The 15,163-nt window shown below is 45.1% G+C and overlaps 1 protein-coding gene across 3 annotated transcripts in view; it reads left to right on the top strand.

Annotated features, from left to right (window-relative positions):
- TNFAIP8 (TNF alpha induced protein 8) overlaps nucleotides 1-15,163 on the top strand; it is a 115,064-nt gene that overhangs the window by 41,011 nt on the left and 58,890 nt on the right. Inside the window, exon 1 of one of the 3 annotated variants that reach the window (XM_041761884.1) lies at nucleotides 11,854-12,251. The exons of the other annotated variants lie outside the window; for them this stretch is intronic. Coding sequence (XP_041617818.1) covers nucleotides 12,239-12,251 — 13 coding nt within the window. The 5' untranslated portion in view covers nucleotides 11,854-12,238. Of the gene's footprint in view, nucleotides 1-11,853; nucleotides 12,252-15,163 lie in introns of those variants that run through there. 3 annotated transcript variants of the gene reach the window in all.

The following is a 15,163-nucleotide window of genomic DNA, read 5'->3' as shown; positions in this document are numbered from 1 at the left end:
TGAAATCAGTATTTTAGAAAATTCTGATTTTCTAAAAAAAAATGTGCTTCCAATGTATAACTAAGAACCAGTGTTTTAAAACAATGGCTCTTAACTAGAACAGTTTGCCCCTCCCTGGCTCCACCCACCACCCCAGGGGACATTTGGCAATATCTGGAGATATTTTTGGTTGTCACAACTAGGGGAAGGGTGTGTTAAGTGGTGTCTAGCGGGTAGATGCTGCTTAACATCTTACAATGCAGAGGACAGATAGCTCCACCATGACAAATAATTGTGGCTTCAAAATGTTAGTAGTACTAAGGTGGAGAGACAATGCTCTAGAATAATCAGACTTCAAATATAGGCTCTGCCAGGGCAATGTATGTGCCAATTGTGAGGAAATCATAGCATAAAGTTTACATTTTTGGCCTCCCAGCAAGATGAGGAAAGGGATAATATGGCTTTGTAAGTGTCTCTCTCCCTTGAGTCTCTCCTGTGCCTGGTGCCTGCCATCGTGGTGGTTCAATGATGCAGTCCTGGTCCCTGCTTATAGCTGGTGCACCTCCTTGTTCTGAATTTTGGGGCAGAATCTCTTCCTGTGCTTCCATAAGTTGATTGTTCTTGAATGGCTTGGAAGAAGACCAAAGTTAGGAAAATTAAACCCATAGAAATTAGCCAAAATAAATAAATGTAAAATAATCTTGGGAGCTGCTTGTTTTCTAATATGAAGTTTTCTTAAGTTAGGGAGTAAACCATTTGAAAGTGGTTATGCACGGGCTTTCAGAAAAAAAATCTGATTTTATGTGCTGTTAAGAGTTCTTTTGCTTTTTCTTTTCTTTCGATTAGAGAAGAAGAGGCTAGGAAAGGCATTTTTAGTTTTAGCACAGTGTAGTTTTTGTTTTTGAGTCATTCTGTAATACTTTTATAACAGGTTAACTTTAAATTATATTTATTATATTGTATCATTAATCTCTTGAACTCTGTCTTACTCTGGACATATGCAGGTTTCCGAGTGTGACACGCTAAAAGATCTGTGCCATCAATAAGTTGTTTGTGGGTTCATATACACTTGTGAAGTTTAAAGTGTTTAGTTGAGGCAGTGAATTTTAATACCGACTATGCATATATTACAAATACTCAAAACTGTGTTTCCAAAAACTGATGAAAGTGAATAGTTAGGACTCTTGAAATTGCTCTAAATTCATTAATCTTTTTATGTAGGTAGTTGATTGACATTTTTTTTTTTAAATTTGGTCCTCTAAAGAGATTTCAAGGGGTACCTTGAATGTTCTATGTCAACTACATCAACCTTTTGTTATAGAATTCGATTCATGTGTATGAATCTGAGTTTATGAGAGTTTTTCAGCTTTCTCTTGTTTTTTTTTCCTATTACATAAACTGTGACTCCTATGTAATGCAGTTTATTCATTCAGTAAATATTTCAAGCCCCACTATATGCATTTTGCATTAATTACTATAATATCTATAAAAATTGCTTAGCCTAGTTTAATGTAACTTGAGGCACTAAAGCCAATACTCTTGAGTGCTGTGTTCCTTTTACACCTACTGGTTGGAATGTTTTAAATTAAGAGTAGAAGAGTAATAGCTCATGTGATATTTGGCATGAATATTCCAAACTTAAAGGTTAGAATAACATATACTGTTTCTTCATTGAGTTTTAGCAATGACTTCCTAATCCAAACCTGGTTTTTGTAGCTGTGCTTTTAATTTATAATTGCATTTTTGAAAGTTCTCTTTGCATATGTAAACATTCAAGTTTTTACTGTGCCTTTGAAGATTTGTTGTATGAGTATGTAAGAAATTAATCCGTTTTTATGGTATAGAGATTTTTTTCCTAAAATTCAATTGTCATGAGAACCAACACCAGATTTGCTTAATAATAGGTGTGCTTAAGAATAATTGGTCAAATATTCTCTTACCTGAGGGTTGAATGAGTGCGCATATGTATTTGGGGGGGGTGTTTGTCTGAGTTGGGGGGGATTGTTCTCTGGGATTGAGGTCAGACGGGGAAGATGAGAATCAAATTAGTGTTTATGGACTGAGTAGATCCTGCCCAAATCTTGGAAGTACAAATATTCTGAAAACGTTTTTGTTTCTTGGAAATGAGGGATGTTGTACATTATTTGTGTAAATGGGTATAACTTTTATTTCAATATGTTTGTCTAGACCTTTATCATATTGAAGACCACATAGGTGGATTGGTAGCTCCTGTCTAGATATTTCCTAGAATGGGGACCTGTTTGTCCCAACATGTAGAAAGAACTGATTTGGTTTGGGGAATAAAGGATTAAAAGAGTGGGACAAGAGTTCATAGTGGAAAATATTTGAAAGACAAAGAAGAGCAATCAGATATGTTCTGTGTATCCTGAAGGTGGTGGATTGAAATATGGGAAAACAGACTCTAGCTCATTTCAGGGAGCGTCCAAAGGGTACATGAACCATGGGTTGGTGAAGGGTAGGAGTGGATGGAGTGAAGAAGTGTGGGAATCCCCTTCCAATTGGAGTTGTCAGGAAGACCATGAATGGGACAGGACATGGGGATTTGAACAGCGGACCTGGGAATGAATGTAGGACCAGATGATCTTTAAGTTCCTTTCCAGTGTAGCCATTCTGTGATTTTTTTTTAGGACTTCTGACACCCCCTGAAAAGTAAAGAGTGAAGACACACGCGTTTGAAGGGGAATTTCAGAATCAAGTGCTCAGGCTGCTTAATGGGTTTTTCTCTCCAGCATCTGAGTCCTGTGAGCAATTACACATCCTCTTCTCCAACATTGGCTTCTTTCTCCATGTGGGAACATCCTTACCAGCATGAGAACATACCTTTTTATCAACTGCCTTGAGAGGCAAATGAAAAACAAAATTCCTCAACCTGAAGTAGCCTGCCAGGTCCTGCCCTACTTCTCTGCTCTCTGCTGTGATGGAACACCCAAAAGAGTTATCTTAGCATAGTCTCCCCTTCCTGGTGCCCCTCGTCACCCCTCCACTCTCCAAAACCATTTCTATTAAGATCACCAGAGATGGGCACCTGGGTGGCTCAGTGGTTGAGTGTCTGCCTTTGCTCAGGTCATGATCCCAGGGTCCTGGGATCGAGTCCTACATCAGGTTCCCCTCTGGGAGCCTGCTTCTCCCTCTATGTCTCTGTCTCTCTCTTTCTCTCATGAATAAATAAATAAAATCTTAAAAAAAAAAAAAGTCACTAGAGACCTCCTCTTTAATAATTCCCATAACCACTTCTCCATCGTCATAGCCTCAGTGGTATTCTGCAACATCCTTCCCTCCCTCTTCTTAAAATGCCTTCTTGACTTGGCTTACACCTTTCCACCTACCTCCGCAACCTCTCCTTTGGAGGCTGTCCACACGCTGAAGTGCCCCAGCTCCATCCTTGGGGGCAGCGGTTCTTCACCTGGCTTTGGGCTGCTAAAATGTGGGGGTAGTAGGTCCTCTTTAATTAATCCAGAATCCCCAGGGAAGACCACAGAAATCAGTTGTTAAAAATGTTGCTTCGTTTGTTTGTTTTTGCTACCTGACTATACTGAGGTGTGGCCAGGATTGAGAATCCAGGTGATTTTATCGAATCCTATGGAATCAATACCAAATACCAGCTAATGATTCCCAAATTAACGTATGTGATGTATCTTTCCCAAATGCCACACTCGATTATGCTGTTGTCTATTTTACACTTCCTCTGGGGACAAGTACCTTGATTTCACCGGCTCCCTCCTATCCCTAAACCTGCTCCTCCCCTGGGTTTGCCCTTCTCAATCAACACATTGGAGAGCAGCTCTCAAGCTAAAAGCCTAGGTCACCTCTTGCATCTCCCTCCTCCTTCCCTTGGGGCTACACAGCTCATCTAATAGCAAGTCCTGTCCATTTTCCTTGATGATCTACTCTCCTGATTTTCTTCTTTTTTCTCTCTCTGTTCTCTTCCATCTCCTTTGAAGTTCCCCTCCCTCTTCTTGGTCCTTTAAATGTTGGGCTTGGTTTGGCTTTTCTGCTGTACTGATTCCACTCTCTTCCTTGGTCATCCTACCTGGTCCTGGGACTTCAGATTCCCTATATGGCAATGACGTCCAAATTTATATTTCAGGCCCAATCCCTTGTCAGCATTCTAGATGTGCATGTCCCACTATAGAGTGTTCATCAGCACCAGGATAAATCACAGGCAATTTCAATTATCTTCTCTTCTAGTTTCCTCCTAGTGAATTATCCAGTTGACTATCCTGAAACCTGCAAGGCATCTCCCTCTACCTTGTCCATATGCCCCCTCTGTTGCCTCTGTGATCAATATTGCCAATATTAAATAGCTATGGAACCTATACACTTCTTGTCACTGTCTGCTGCCACCAACCAAGACCAGGCTACCACCATCACATCACCTCTTACCTAGGTTGCTTCAAGGATAGATGCTATGTCCCCCAACTCCCACTCTGTTGGCTCCTGTGCCATCATTGCTCTTCATAAAATGCCCATCTGATTGTGTCACTCCTTGCCTAAGATGCCTTATTGGAGTTTTAATAAAATCTTAACTTTTACTTATTTTTTAATGATTTTATTTATTCATGAGAGACACAGAGAGAGAGGCAGAGACATAGGCAGAGGAAACAACAGGACTCAATCCAGGGACCCCAGGATCACGCCCTGAGCTGAAGGCAGATGCTTAATCGCTGAGCCACCTAGGTGCCCCTTTTTACTTTTTTTTTTTTTTTAAGTATCTATTTGAGAGAGAGCACAGGTGGGAGGAGGGACAAAGGGAGAAGGAGCGCAGACTTGCCTTGGAGCAGGGAGCCCTATACAGGCTCGATCCCAGGACCCTGGGATCATGATCTGAGCCAAAGGTAGATACTTAACCAACTGAGCCACCCAGGCAGCCCTGAAGTATTAACTTTTAAACAGCAGTTAGAGGAAGGATCCTTAGTAACCTGTTCTCAACAGGCTGTACCTGTTGGGATTTCTTGGAAGTATCTGCCTCCCTCCTTCCATACCCCCATCCCATCACCCCAGGACAGACACATAACTACCTGCTCTGGCCCCTCATTTATCATGAATCCTCAGGGCTACCACAGGGCACAGTAAGACCTCCACAAATATTTGTTGAATAAATGTGGGAAGGCAGTAACCCTAGATTGTGGTCCAGTTCTGATTTACCTTGCCTGTAAAATCTCTGTTTTGTCAAATAGTCCTATGTGTGGGCTTCCCTCAGCTCTGTAGGTTCCAGGGGATTTAAAAATAATAATAATAATAATGGAAGAGAAGTATGTGGGCATCTGCTAGCAAATTGTTTGCAGTCTGTGCTCTTTGAATGGCCGTTGAGTGCTGAGCTTCAGAGGCTGCCAAACAAGGCAGAGGCAGGGAACCACCTCCCTGACCCAGTGGCCAGCAGGGAGGCAGCTGGGCTGTCGCAGCATGAGCCTCTGCAGTCAATTGTTTCAACTTGGGCATGTGTAAGCCAGGATCCGAATACCTGAGACTTGCTGGGACTTGTCTAAACTGTTTATTGAATTTTCAAACCTGTTTGGGAAGGAGGCTTACACACAACAGTGTGCTTGGGTCTTATCTTCAACCAATCTGATTTCAAAGGATCAGACAAGAACTTAATCATATTTAACCTGTTGTAATATACAGGAGACTTGCTCAGCCCCTGCTGCCATGAATCTAAAGAAGAACGGGGAAGTGTTTTTTCCTTTAGAAGATTCGGGTCCAGTGTCTCAGACTTCCCCCCACAGGGCTGGGAGCTCCTGGGTGAGGTTTCTCCATCGCCGTCCTCATCAAACTCCTATCTGTAACCTCTTCATGACGAGGATTAGAAAGGCCAACAGTCAGTGCTGAGTCAGAGGGAGATGCAAAAAAGGAATGACACACTTCCTGCCCTGTTCTAGGGAGTTTTTAGGATTTGTTTTTCTGTTTTGCTTTGAGGATTCCCTAAAAAGACAGGAGATCCCCATGGCCCATCTTTGGATCAGCCACCTCTATTTTTGTGATCTCCTAGGATACCTACCTTGCTATGTCTCCTTGTTACACACAGGTTTCTAAAAGCCTTTTTTGTATAGCATGCTTGTATAGTGTATTTATCAACTACTGTTTAACCGAAAAAATGGAAAACAGCGGGGAGAATAGTACTCCTTAATTTCACCACCCAGGGGGAAAAAAAGGGTTTGTATCACTCCAGGCTTTTTCCGTATACCTCTAGTTTTTCTCTACAAAAATTATATGGTACTTAATAAAATTTCTTTTATATATTGCTTTGGAGACTTTATGAAGAGTTCTCATGTTATTAATTACTTGACACGATCATTTTCAGAGACTGTATTATAGGGATGTGCTGTAATTCACTTAGCCAGTCCCCTATTCGGATACTGGGGCTGCTTCAGTCTCCGGTGTTATTCAAACACCACACAACTCCCTTGTACTACAGCTGCCCACACTTGTCCCTGCTTCATTGGATGTGTTCCTGGAAGTGGTTCAAAGGACATGTGGAGTTTTTGGGTTTTGATCTTCACTGCCACTCTGCCTTCCAGACGGTTGTCCCGTTTTACATCCCCACCATATAATATAAACCTCTCACCACGTCCCATATGGCACTGTCTGTTGTGGCCTTTGCCTGACTCCCATCTGCTTCTCACACCCTTCCCTGTGCCTCCAACACGCAGCCCCTCCAGCCCCCTTTCTGCTCCATTCCCTACAGCGAGCTCAACTTGTCCTGGGTTGGGCAGGAGCACCTGCTCCTCCCGCCGCCGGGCCTGCTGTTCCCCCTCTGGCTCTTGGCACACTCCTCCCGTGCCACCTCCGCCAGAGTGCACCGTCCCCGCTCCCTTCCTGTCCGTTTCCAGTCTGGCACCTCTCACCATCTGTCCTTTCATTATTTATGCGTTTTGTCGGTTGCTGTCTCTTTCCGCTGACGAATGTTAATTTCCTAGCTCGGGCAGCCTCGTGTGTTTCCCTTCGCACTGTGCTCGCAGCGCCCGGCAGTAGCTGACCTGCCCTAGGGACTGGGTGGATATGGGGTGACGCTGTCGAATGAATGGAGGAACTCTGTGGCCCGTGAGGGGACAGCGTAGCGCAGATGAGGAAACCGGTGCGGCGGAGGCTACCTGTGCTGCATGTGCAAGCTTGCCACACGCAAGCTTCCACGCAGCACAGGGAGACGGGAGTGGGAGCTGGAATGTGGTTTTATTTAGGGTCCCCTCCTCCGCTGGATCAGTGACCACTTTGTAGATCAAAACACCTCATGTGCCCTCCCTTGCCCTGAGGGGCTTCGGGTGATGGGACGGTAGAGGAGGGGGCCAGCAATCAGGCTCTCACAGTCCCCTTCTCATTGGGCTGCCCAGTGAAACGGGCAAGTGGGTTTCCAGCACCCCCCACCACCACCACCCAGGGGATGCGAGGCAGTTCGCCGGCAGTTTCTGCTCCCAGTCACTTGTGGAAGGAACTCGTTTGGGATCAGCTTGCCATTGGGTAAATTTGTTCAGTCTGGAGACTGAGGAGGATGGGGTGGAGGACAGGTGGCTCTGCGTTGGCTGCATGAGCAGGGCACTCTGAATACAAATGTCACTGGGTGACACAGTGCGCTTTCCCTGCAAGCGGTCAAACCTGATTATGTGTTTTTACTGAAGGGAAAAATCTGAGAAACTTTACTCAGTACATGCTATAGTGTCTGATTACTCTCTAAGTGGAGAAGTTTCTGAAAGTTATGTGTTGGTTTTTTTTTTTTTTCTTTTTCTCATCTTAGGTTTGAAAATAACCACAGTGGTAAAATTGCATGATGACAAAGCTCTCTGTCCTCTAATGGAGGAAGGGCCAGGAGAACTGCTTACTGGCCTTCCCTGGAAAGTTGTCTTTTCAAGAAGGCAGCTTGTGCCACTTCTAAAGCAAAGGGTTTCACAAGTTCCAGATGAAAATGAGAACAGCAGAAGCACAGGGGGAAAGCAGTGGGACTTGGTGAATGAGTGACGACCATCTGCACTGAGAGGAATCCGCAGTGATCATGGGCAGGGTGGTGATGGAAGCCAGAGAGTCTAAGACACAGAGCAAAAGGATCGGGTTTGGCAGGGGAGGGATGTTGAGGAATTCAGCTTGGGAAATATCAGATGTTGCATATTAACTAGACATTCTAGAAATTTATAGAGAAATTGACTGTGCAATTGGAGTTTTTCTTGGCAAGTAGAAAGTTTAATTAGTTTAATATTTTATCGCTAAGGCTTGTGCTCAGTGTCACATGAAGGTTTGCAAAGGAAGAATGCTAGAAAGTGTCAGGATTCCATTTATATTCAATTCTGCAGAAAGTAAACCACATTCAAGTGCCAGCATATTTATTGCAGCAGACGCTTGGTGTTTAGTTTGGGTTTTTTTTTGTTTTGTTTTTTTGCCTTGTAAATGCTGATTTAGTGTTTTCATTGGTGGTGCAGGTGTGAAGAGAGCTTGGAGCCTGTGTCTGAGGAAGACAGACTCCTGGAGTCCTGGGATCCAGGCCTCACTGCAGCTGCTCCGCTAACCAGCTAGCAGTGTGATTTGGGGCATGGCTTTCAGCTTCCTGGGGTGGCTTCATTTCCCTTGCTTGTGAAATAAGATTGGACGCTCTTGGAGGTCTTGCCAACACTGAAGTTATGTGAATTTTAAAAAAGAAAAGACAAAAATGGTCTTTTGGAGGGGGGAGGGGCTCTGTGTAGCATTTTATAAAATTTATGCTTAAAACATAGAGACACATACGATGTGATAGAAAGGCCTGCCATCTCACACTTGTATTTTGTGCAGCTTGTTTCGGAGTGGAGGAGGCTGTGAAGGGCAGCGGACGTTTAACAGATTTAAGAAGTCACTCCTCTGGGCCCCTGGTCCTGTCCCTGATGCCAGCGCTGGCCCCCACCCCCAGGGCTCCAACTCACACTGTCTTGGTCACTGCTCTCCTGGCTTTGAAAGGTGGCTTGCCGGGTGTTCTTTTTGTTTTCTAGACGCTGACTTATTTGTGCTTTCTGTCTGGTAAACCAAGGACACTTGCACAAATGTGATATGCAGAGAGAAAAGCCAGCAGATTGAGAGCAGGGTGTACCTGGGTCCATATGCTGGCACTGCACTGAGTAGGAGCATGATGTGTGGGAGCTCACACTCCTCACCTATAACCTGGGGATCATGGTGCCCATGTCCCGAGGCCCCAGTGAGGACTGAGTGGTTTCAGGGAGAGCATCATGCATGGTTCCTGACACCAGTCAGCTAGATCTTCCCACGCTTGGGTAGGCTTGAATCATGGGCTTCTCTGCCAGTGCCAAGCCTCTTCGGGTGAGAGGGTGGGTCTGACTCCTTCCTCCTAGAAGAAGAGCAGCGGGGCCCAGAAAAGCAAGTCAAACTGAGGAGGAGGCTCTGTTGGGGGCCATGGTTTTCAGGAGGCCACTGAAAGAGTGGAGGTGGCTGGAGGAGGCAGAGCAGAGGAGGTCCGGAGAGGGCCAAAAGGGGAGATGACCTCTCTTCTTGGCAGCCATGGCAGTGTACCCTAGGGACCAGGGAGTATCCTGGAAATGCCAGGGCGTGAAGGTCAAGGTGTTTTGTAGACATCACCACTTCTGTCTCTAAGGCTCTAAAAATCAGATGAAGTAAACAGGTGCAGGTATCTTCCTCACAGAGGCCCAAATTGCCCAATTGTGGTGATTTTGTTGAATGCACAGCTGATAAGGATGTGGGTAAGTGTCAGGGCAGTATTTTTCTTGGGGTATCTAACATGCAGTCGATGAAACTAGGCCAGAGAGAGAGTGCACGCTCTGGGGATTGTTCTGGGAGGGTATAGGGCTTGCAGTCCTGTTGGCTCTGCTGCTTAACCTCTTCTGCTCCTCCAGTCTCTGTGGAAACTGGGATCGCCACCTACTTCCCCTGGGTGTGTGGGGATTGTGAAATGATTTGGATGATAGTGCCTTGCCCTGAGATGCTAGGTAACCTAAAGCATGTGCACACCAAAGAGGAGAGTCTGGTGTCCTGCCTGCCACTGTCACATGGCTGCAGATCGATGGAGAAGAAAGACCATGGGAGATGGACCCAGACTTGCCTAATGACAGTGATTTAGCCTCACCATGAAATTCCAGAGCGTTTCCAGCAGCAGCAGCAGCAGCAGCAGCAGCAGTGTCCACGAGCGGGTGACTGTGGGTGGTGGGGTGCTGAGCAGCACTTGGCTTCAGCTACCGAGCTGTGCTCCCCAGAAAAGACAGCCGTGTGTGCATTCCTGAACATGAACTGCCTCCCAGAGCTGAGTCTGGACAGATTCCTCGGTCACTGGGCCACTAGGTCCGGCGCACTTGTGAGGGCTCTACCGCCCTGCTGTTTTCTGTGAGGCCATTCACCCCTTTCCCCCTGGCTTCACAGTGCCACTCCATCCTCTCCAGCTGTAGTGGACAGACCAGTTCTTGGGTAGCCACCTAGCCATGCAGCTGCCACCGAGACCACATTTTAAGGAAATGTGAGAGACCAGTTCTTCTGTTTAGATGTGGCATCGCTGCTCTTTACACTGTGGAGCTCAGAATTGCCAATGGATTAGAGTTTGCAAAGTCCTAGTGGTTCAGCATCTCGAACTTCCAAGGAGAAGAGAGCAGGCTCTTGGCATCTCCTGTGATCCTTGGTCTCCGATGAAGTCATAGCATGAAGGGGCCAGTGAGAATGTGGGGAGATAACCTAAGGAACGCAAATGGCTGGTTTCTGTGGTGTAAGCTTCAAACTATCACGAGTTACTCACACGATAATGTAGGCTAAAGAAAATAAGAAATGGATAATGTGTTTGTACATTGATGTGGATCTGGTATCTCTTTCAGCCTCCTCCCCAAATTAGTCGTAGGCGGGTTGGTTTGTAATTCAGGTCAACAATAATGCCCTTTGCTCTCTGAGCCCTCACTGTGCATCAGACAAGGTGTTACTTGCTTCACGTGGTTCTCTTTACATCCTGATAGCAATTCCGTGGGGTAGATGATGTTATTCTCATTTGACAGAGAATAAAATTGCTCAGAGAGGTGACGTAACTTGCAGTTCTGTAAAACCAGGAAGTGGCATAGCTGGAATATGAACCAGACCTAGCAGACTCCCAAGTATTTATCCATTGCATTCCACTAGGTATCTTTTTTGCTGAGTACCTGGTAGCCTCAGGACAGTGTCATTGCTATGGAGGATAAAAATAAAACCTAGGAAGTTAGCATGTTTGGGGCTGAAACAGATAGGCCACTAAAGATAATTCACAGACACCTGTGAGAGGTACCCAGGAAGTCTTACCAAGGATGTTCAAGTGAGGTGCCATGGGGGTCAAAGGAAGAAGTTGAGATCCTACATAGCTGGTTGGAATGCTCAAAGTGTTCACAGAGGTGGTGTACTTGGAAGCAGGCCTTGCAGGACCAGTAGAATCTTGCCCAGTGGGTAGTGATAACTGCCAAATGCTCAGGTAAATCAATAAGCTTCTGAAGAGACTAATAGTATATATGCATATATCCTTCTGTACGTACGTGTGTGTGTGTTGTGTGTGCCCAAATACAGTCACACACCATTCTTTAGAAAGGCCTTACACTCTTTTCAAAAGTAAAAGACTAATGGTCTTGAGTCACAACATTGTCCAAACTCCGTTCTCTATGTCTGCTGAGAACAAGAATACCTCTAAGCAGTAGTACCTATTAATAGACATTCATGTTTATACAGGCCAGGTAGGAATGAAGAGCTTTTTTTTGATTTTTTTTTTTTGGCCTGGCATCTATGATTGGAGCTGCTCCTTCTTTTTTTTTTTTTTTTTAAGTATCAGCTCCTCTTTTCTAGCATGTTGAAACGTTAAGACTTCCTGTTTCTACTTGATTTTGAAAATATCTCCTGTCCTCCTATCACAGGTAATCCCTGTGTTTCTGTGTAGCTCTCATTTATGGGCAGCAAGTGCAGGCAACAACCAGTCCGTCCCTGCTGTGAATGTGGGGACCTCTCTGGATTCACAATTAAAGGCTGCAGAATGCATTCCACTACAGGTGACGAAACCCAGCTCCCAGAATAACAAGCAAGACAACTTTTAAAGTGACTCTTATTGACCAGTGTCTTCTGTGCGTTTGGTAAGCATACGGTGGAGTTTTTCCTTTTTAAAGGATGGTGTAAATTCTTGGGAATTATTCTTGGGGAAGGGTGATCCTTCCTGAAGGTGAATCGGTTACCATAGGATCCGTATCAGCAGAGTGGCTGTGTATGTTCCTCCACGTGACAACCAAGACACCGTGAAGCTGTCCTTCTGACTGAGGACAGGGGGAAAATGCTGAAACTAGGTGAGTTAAAACTGCCCTCCAACTAGCTTGGGTGTAGTGTGTCGGAATCTGGGGGAATGTTCGGATGACTCAGTAACATGGTGCTGCTGTGTGCAAGGGAATAACATTCGGTCGTGGCTTTAAAGTGGTTATGTCAAACAAATCACTGCTTTTCTTTTTCTGTGACTGGCTGTGGGGATCTGGTGTTAAGCTGAGGGAAGTATGAATATTGTGGGTGGAGAATGGGCATCTAAAGTTTGCATGTAGATGGTTTTCTCTGTAAACAAATGAAGGATGGAAATGCTTTAGAAATGGGACTCCGAGAAGATTGGGTAGCTTTTTCACTTATAGTTTCTCCTTTTTACATTTTCCATGTATTTGTTAACTGTAAGCAGTCTCTGGCTCCCAGTGTGTTGGGCAATGACCTGCAAATACCAGGGTATTTATTTCTATTCTCCTGTTGTGTAGATGTTTGTCAGAATATTATTGTGGCTACCATTCTCCCTAAGCCAAAAAGCAATTTTACCCAACGTGTATATGGGCTTTTGTATTTTAAAAGCGCATCTTGGGCTTGTTTTCAGCCATAGTTAATGCTTCTACAAGTAGACTTCATTTTATTTTATTAAGATTTTACGTATTTATTTGACACAGCACAAGCAGGGGGAACGGCAGGCAGAGGGAGAGGGAGAAGCAGACTCCCCATGGAGCAGAGAGCCCCTCATGGGGCTTCCTCCCAGGACCCTGGGATCACAACCTGAGCCCAAGGCAGACACTTAACCGACTGAGCCACACAGGTGCCCCTTAATTTTATTTTTGAGGTAAATTGGAAAACTTTTTGGCATTGAAATAGAACAATCCACATAGCCCTTAAGGTTATATAGGTAGTTGCACACTTGTTCAAGTCTATGCCCAATATTTGTTGAAGTTCATTATTTAACATTTTTCTGCTCAAAAGACATTTTGGCAGAGTACCTGGGTGGCTCAGTGAGTTAGGCATCTGCTTTCAGCTCAGGTCATGATTCCAGAGTCCTGGGATTGAGCCCCTGCATCGGGCTCCCTGCTCAGCGAGGAGCCTACTTCTTCCTCTCCCTCTGCCCCTGCTCATGTGCTCTCTCTCTCTCTCACTCACTCTGTCTCTCAAATAAATAAATAAAATTTTCAAAAAAAGGGACTTTCTGGAGCTTAAACTGAATATGAGGAGGGAATTAGAAATTGGAAGACGTAGCTAGGCATCAATATATTTAGTTTCTTGGCCCATTAATTGAACTTTGGCAGCCACTGCAATTTCCTAGAGCCATGGCTTCTTTTTGTGTGTGGTAGATGGTCACCTGCACATCATTTATATTAAGTGGACATTTGTGCTCCAGATGCCCGGAGCTGTGCACGGGATTCTCTACTTTCTTTATGTATGTATAAAGGCACATTCTGTCAAATATTTAAAAATGGTTATAGGCCTATGACTGTGTCTCACGGCACATATGCAGTTGGGATCTATCCAGGTTTGGTTGGGAAAGTTTCCTGGAAGAAGTGAGTTTTGGGGAGAGTATCAAAGGAGAAGTATCGCACCTAAGCAGAAGGAAGAAGCAGACTAAAGCTTCCAAGGCTAGAGTGATTAAGTTAGATGTATTCAGTGAGTAAACATGAACCATATAAGAGCACATTGTAAATTATTGTTTGAAAATAGCCAGGCTACGGGTGAAGAGGAACCCCCCTGGGGAAGCATAGAGGAGGAGGCCAGCAGCCTCCACAGCCTCTGTGGGAGCTGCTCTTGTGTGTTGCTGGGAATTTCACGCGGGGATCCCCGCTGACCATGTTGCCATCTAGTGGAGCTGGTCGAAATGCACCGCTCTCTTCTCACCTCAGGTTAAATCAAGAGTGTGGTTGGTGTGCTGGCAGAGGGGGATTCTCACTTCTCTTTTCCCCAGGAATGTTTATTTTTTTAAAAGATTTTATTTATTTATTCATGAGAGACACAGAAGAGAGGCAGAGACACAGGCAGAGGGAGAAGCAGGCTCCATGCAGGAAGCCTGATGCAGGACTAGATCCCAGGACTCCAGGAACATGCCCTGAGCCAAAGGCAGATGCTCAACCACTGAGCCACCCAGGCATCCCTTCCCCAGGAATTTTAAATGAAGAATCAGAGAGAGGAGGTGGATGCAACTGTGTGCCCCCAAATGATACTAAATTTGACTCTAGAAAATTGAACTGAATCCCAACATAAAGCATTTTTCACAGGCGATGCTTGGAGGTTGTGGTGTTATGAGGAGTGCAAAGTATGCATGGCAGGAAGGAGCACGTGAGAAGTTCTACAGCACAGGGAAAGTGCACCACGTCGGGCCCCGGGCTGGCTTGTGTCACCTGGCTATAGCTAACGTCCACCTGGGTACAATGGGGGCGGAGGATAGCCCTCCCACCGGAGGCTCCATGGCCCGCAGACCTCAGAGCTGGAAGACACTGTAGAAGGCCATACCCCTCCCATCTTCCCTTGCCCCCATCCATGCCTGCATCTGTTCAGTAAAACTTCCTGAATTCCTGTTATGGATCCAGCTCTCTTTTAGTTACTGAGGATACACCAGTGAAGAGAGTGGATAGAGATCCCTGCTCCTGAGAAACGATAAAGAAATAGAATAAAGAAATCCCTATCCTTGGAGTGCCAACATTCCAGTGGGAAAGATGGACAATAACCCAATAAGTTCTGTTAAGTGCTAAGGAGGAAAAAAAAAATTGTTTTAATCTGAAATTGGGGATAAGGATTATTGTACATGATTGTGGGGTGGTGGGAACAGAGGGAGGATTTGCAGTTGTGTGTCCACACTGAGAATGTGACCTCTCCTAAAGGTGTGAGGAAGCCAGACATGTGAATATTCTGGGGAGGAACATTCCAGGCAGAGGGCAAGTAGATACAAAGGTCCCAGGGGTGGGAACGGTCCTCG

This window comes from Vulpes lagopus, chromosome 7 (assembly GCF_018345385.1).
Source record: "Vulpes lagopus strain Blue_001 chromosome 7, ASM1834538v1, whole genome shotgun sequence".
NCBI classification, from domain to species: Eukaryota; Metazoa; Chordata; class Mammalia; order Carnivora; family Canidae; genus Vulpes; species Vulpes lagopus.
Note: the sequence above shows the minus strand (reverse complement) of the source record. Positions and strands in the feature narration are given on the sequence as shown.